The 5,039-nt window shown below is 51.9% G+C and overlaps 1 protein-coding gene across 1 annotated transcript; it reads right to left on the bottom strand.

Annotated features, from left to right (window-relative positions):
* Positions 1-1,303: 1,303 nt before the first annotated feature.
* Positions 1,304-2,260, bottom strand: LOC136995993 (olfactory receptor 5B21-like). Its single transcript, XM_067316988.1, has one exon. It carries the CDS (start codon positions 2,258-2,260, stop codon positions 1,304-1,306), a length of 957 nt encoding a protein of 318 aa, XP_067173089.1.
* Between the last annotated feature and the right edge of the window lie 2,779 nt (positions 2,261-5,039).

Genomic DNA, 5,039 nt, shown 5'->3' with positions numbered 1-5,039 from the left:
ATCTGAATAAAATCCCAACACATGGGAATGTTTAACTGTACCTGAGATTAGGACTGAATGTAAGGGCGCAAAGTGTCTGCAGTGATCTTCCTCTTGTTTTAGTGGTACCTCTGACCCCTTTAATAAAGTTCAGGTTATGATGTCACTGGAGGGTAGATGAGAGGTGCAGTACACATGGGCCCTGAGATGGGAATGTCCCATTTTGGCCTGTCAGGGTAGAGAGTGGGCACCAATGGCGGGGAAAGTGATGGACAACCTGGAGAGGTGGACTACGTGCCTGCAAAGTACTTTCAGGATTTTCTTGGGTCAAAAGCTGACTCTGCTGGCCTGATTGCAGTGGGATAGAAAGGCATTTTCTGCTGATGAGCTCCCAGGGACAGGTGTTATCACCATGGACACCTACACAACTCCTCTGAGGTCCACCCCAGGTACTGAAAGAGGAGTTTAAAATAGTGCTTTACACATTAGCAGGCGTGGATATTTTTGGCTACCCTTTCATCTCACCAAAGGCTTTCTGTTGACCCAGGAGCCTTCTCCACCAGAGATGACCCCCAGAGTCCCTGGAGAGACCACAGACAAAAAAGAGGTGCTCTGAAGGGACACTGCATGTGCCCATTGCACTCAACATGGGCTGCATCACAGAGAGGCGGGCACTGAAGTCCCTGCCTGCAAGAGTGAGTGCTGTTGCCCATGCTTGATGCCCATGCTTGTCGCCATGCTTTCAGATGCCCTGAGGTCTCCCTACAGTATCCACTTGCAGCACCAGTCCTAGCAGGTCTCTTCAACACGTTCCCTCACTATCTGCCAGGAACCCACAGATGTCTGGGAGACTTGAGGCCATCTCAAATGACAGGAGACATGTTTGGGCAACTCTGCCAGTATGTGCATTTCCGTTGGATAGAAGAGTAACGAGGACTAAGGGCTGAGACTCCAACCTCTGCCCTGGAACTGGCAGTCAGGGAAGTACTGCCCGTCCCAGTCTCCTTCCCTGTTCCTCTCACATTTCACCTCAGATGAATTCCTTGTCACCACAGGACTAGAAAATGACAACATTGCAATATTTCCCATGTACAGCAACACCACTTTATTAGCTGTAAAGGAAGCACCAAGAATGGTTCATTATTTCCATTCTCCTCTAAATCATACATTTAATTGCTGAAGGAAATCTATACTCTTTTCCCTTCTGTTTTCCACCCATATTCTCAGTGCCGTCTCCTTCTCAAGGGATATGTACTGTGCACCACATATTTCCCATGAAGACTTGTATAAACCAACAGTGTTTTGTACGCAATAGAGCACAAAGCTATGAGCTCTGGGTGCAAGCCAGAGCTTTCCTGAACACCTTTCCCAGGGCCTCCCTGACCTCCCGGTTCCGCAGGCTGTAGATGAGGGGATTGACCAGGGGCGTGAGGACGGTGTAGAAAAAGGAGAACACTTTGTTGAGCTGCCTAAGTTTGGGGGTTCTGGGTAGTGTATAGACAATGATGAGGGTGCCATAGAAAACGCAGACAACTGTAAGGTGAGAGGAGCAGGTGGAGAAGGCCTTCTGCCTGCCCACATTGGACGAGATCCTCAGGATGGCAGCTATGATGCACATGTAGGAGGCCAGAGTGAACAGGAAGGGGATGACTACATCCAGGATAGAAATGATGAAAGTTAGCAGTGTGACCACCCTGGTGTCATTGCAGGAGAGCTCCAGCAGTGGGGTAAGATCACAGAAGAAGTGGTCCATTGCCTGGAGACCGCAGAATTTCAGCTGGGGTAAGAAAGAAGAGAATGTTGTAGCGATAAGGAATCCCACTAGCCAAGATGCTGCTGCCAGCTGTAGAGAGACCTTCCAGGTCATGAGGCTGGCATAGAGCAGGGGCTGGCAGATGGCCAAGTACCGATCGTAGGACATGACTGCCAGCAGGTAACACTCAGTAACTACAAAAGAGGCAAAAAAATAGAATTGTACAATACAGCCCTGAGCAGAGATGGTGCTGTCCCCAGTCAGGAAGCTGGCCAGCAGCCGGGGCAGGATGGTGGAGCTGTAGCAGGTCTCCAAGGAGGAGAGATTGCTGAGGAAGAAGTACATGGGGGTGTGCAGGTGCCGGTCTGCCACCACCCCCACAATGATGAGGAAGTTCCCAACCATTGTTACCAAGTAGATCATAAGCAATAGGAGGAAGAGTGGTGTCTGGAGCGAGGGGACATTCCCCATTCCCAGCAGGAGAAATTCCGTAGGCGATGTGCAATTGTCCCATTCCCCTTTCTCCATGTTGCACCTCGGATCCCTCATTTTTCTTTTGCCAGCAAGACAACCTACAAGAAAGAACATTTGTTTTATTCTTTCTTTCTTGTATAAAAGAATTGTGCAGGAAGCTTCTGTCAGAGAAAACATGGACTCTGGCACTTCTCTGACAGCATCTGTGTTCCCTTTAGGGCCTCCATGACTAGTGAAAGAGTAGTATATGGCTTTTCCAGAGAGTTAAACAGTACATCTTAAAGCAAAGGGCCTCCTAGGAGAACCACAGAGGTGAGCTGCCCCACAGAGGTGCTCGTTTCCGTCTTGGAGTGGAGGTATAGTAGAGAAAGCATTCACTCAGACTGTGACAGTGTCTCTCTTACACCTGAAGTTATTCCAAATAGCAACCACAATCCCGACCAGGCAAGAAAATCCCTTTACGTGAGCACATCATGCCAGATGCCCTTTCTCCTCAAAGGAGGAGAATGGGCCCTGCACCAAACGGCTGATCTCAGCTGTTTGAAACGCTTCTTTTGGAAGGGCGAGGCCGTGTGCTTCCTTTGACAGTGCGTGGGTCAGGAGTTGACATCCATGGCACTGTGCAGCAGGACTGCCTGAGAGGACTCCCAGAGAGCCTCCACACAAGCTTCAGAGAGGAAAGTGAGAAAGACCTGAGAGAAGATGGACACCTGAGCTAATCAGCCAATATGAGGAAGAGAGATTTTGAGCAGGGAAGGAGGGAAGAGGACAGGGAAGATCATTCACTTTGTGTAGTTCCCTCCCCAGCAATGGTTTCCGAAGGCTTTGGGGCTGCCTCGTGGCACAGCCCAGCAGCTGGACCTCAGCTCTGGCAGCTGTGCTCACGAGGCTCTGGGCTGGCTCAGGGGCAGCAAAAGCACAAACGACTCCACACTGACTGGCAAGCTCCCCAGGACTCTGCTGAGCTAACAAGGGCATCAGAAGAAATGTGTGGAGGGAAGAGGGAGCTGGAGGAGAAGACACCCAGGAAGGGATCTGCTCATCACCTTTTTCAATCATAGATGCCACCATGCAAAACCTCAGCAGCTAAAAAGGAACAGACCTGACTCAGAAGACACAGCACAAACCTGCAGTCCTCAGGATGAGGTGATGACCTCTGCACTGATCGTGCTTGGTAATGATGATCAAGGTTGGGGTGTCACTCTCTGCCTCTTCCCCACCATGTCCTTCTCTTCCCTGAGCTCTCTGCAAACCACCACCCAGGACTCAGCCATTGCTCTGCCCTTGCTGTCTTCTTCCAGCAGCACCTGTGGTGCATGTCCAACAACACCTGAATGCCCCCTACTCTTCAGAGTGTCCTGAGGTTTAAAGCACTAACGAGTCTCTGAAGGCTCCTGCTGCAGCTGGTCTCTCCCCAGGGACTGCAGAGAGTGAGCAATGTAAAATTGGCTCCCAAAGGAAATTGAAACTTCTGAGCTGCTGGAAACTTTGTGAACACTTCCCGGCATACAGCTTTCCCCATAACTCTGGTCACTCAAACTCTGGGACATGCTGCTTTGAAAAGGAAACTGAGGCAGAGAAATCATCAGGCCTCCTCCAAAGTCATGATGCAAAGTCAGGAGAGATCCCACGAATGGGATTCCCCTCACCTCCCTGCATGCGACTCTCTGTTCCCTGATTCTCTAAGGTTTAGAGAATCCTGCTTGCCTGAGCTGGTCCCTCCAGCCTCCTGCGATGGTCAGTGGGGAGGAAGAGGTCGAGGACCTGGCATTTCCTCCCAGCCATGGAGACTTGCCCTGGGGATGGGGTGAGTCCCCCTCAGGTGCCACGCTCTGTACCTTGAGGGGAGAGGGCCCCCCAATGTCTCCCAGAAGCACAGGGGCCTCATGTGTCAGGGGCTGAAGGGAGCAGAGCTACGGATATTTCCTCCTGTTTTCTGTCCACCTCTTACCTTGGAGGTTCCCAGGAGCCTCCTTTGCTCCTGTTGTTGCAGCAATGGCTGCCACCGGACATGATTCCTCTCAGCCCCGTTGGACTTGCCTGTCATGAGATGCAGTCTCCTCGCCGTCTGCCCTGACTGAAGGGGCAGGAGTGGCTGTCCCCATAGACACAGAAGTTTGTGCGACAGCTGCCTGAGCATCCGGAAGGCCTTCTACTGAATTGGCTCCAGTTGGTCACTGTCTTGCCTTTATTTGGGACCCAACACTGGATGTGGCACTCCAGATGTGATCTAGCGAGCAGTGAGTGATGGCAGGTGATCCCTCAATCTCCTGGCCATGTTCCTGCGCCCACAGCCCAGGAAGCTGTTGGCCTTCCTCGCTGCCAGGGCACACTGCTGGCTGACGTTCACTTGGCCGTGCACCAGGACCCCCAGGGCCTTTTTCGCAGAGCTCCTCCTGGACAGGCTGTTGTCAGGGCCCTGCGGCCAATAACAGGCCTTCATGGCCCTGACCAGCCTCACCAGGAGCCTCCACACACATGTTCAAGAAACCCCATCTAAGCTCAGGCCTGGGCCTTCAGTCCCATCTGGAGCTACGTTGCAGGTGGGCTTGTCTGCAGCTGTATTGCAGGTATGCCTGTTCCTGCCCATGGACCCTGTTGATCCCAACTCCGAATCAGAGCCTAACTTTCTAGCTCTACCTTAGACCTACCTCATCGCTATGGACCTGCCTTGCAATTAGGGGGCTTTGTATGACCCTGGTTACTGTCATTGGACCTGATCCTGATTTGCCAAGATGTGATCCCGGCTTGACCTCGGAGCTGTCTTGACACCAAGAACCTTCCTGGTGATCTGGAGTCTTGGCTGAACCTGGCTACCATCTCCAGGTCTGCC

Source organism: Apteryx mantelli, unplaced genomic scaffold (assembly GCF_036417845.1).
Source record: "Apteryx mantelli isolate bAptMan1 unplaced genomic scaffold, bAptMan1.hap1 HAP1_SCAFFOLD_20, whole genome shotgun sequence".
NCBI lineage: Eukaryota > Metazoa > Chordata > Aves > Apterygiformes > Apterygidae > Apteryx > Apteryx mantelli.
This window is presented reverse-complemented; position numbering and strand designations above follow the sequence as displayed.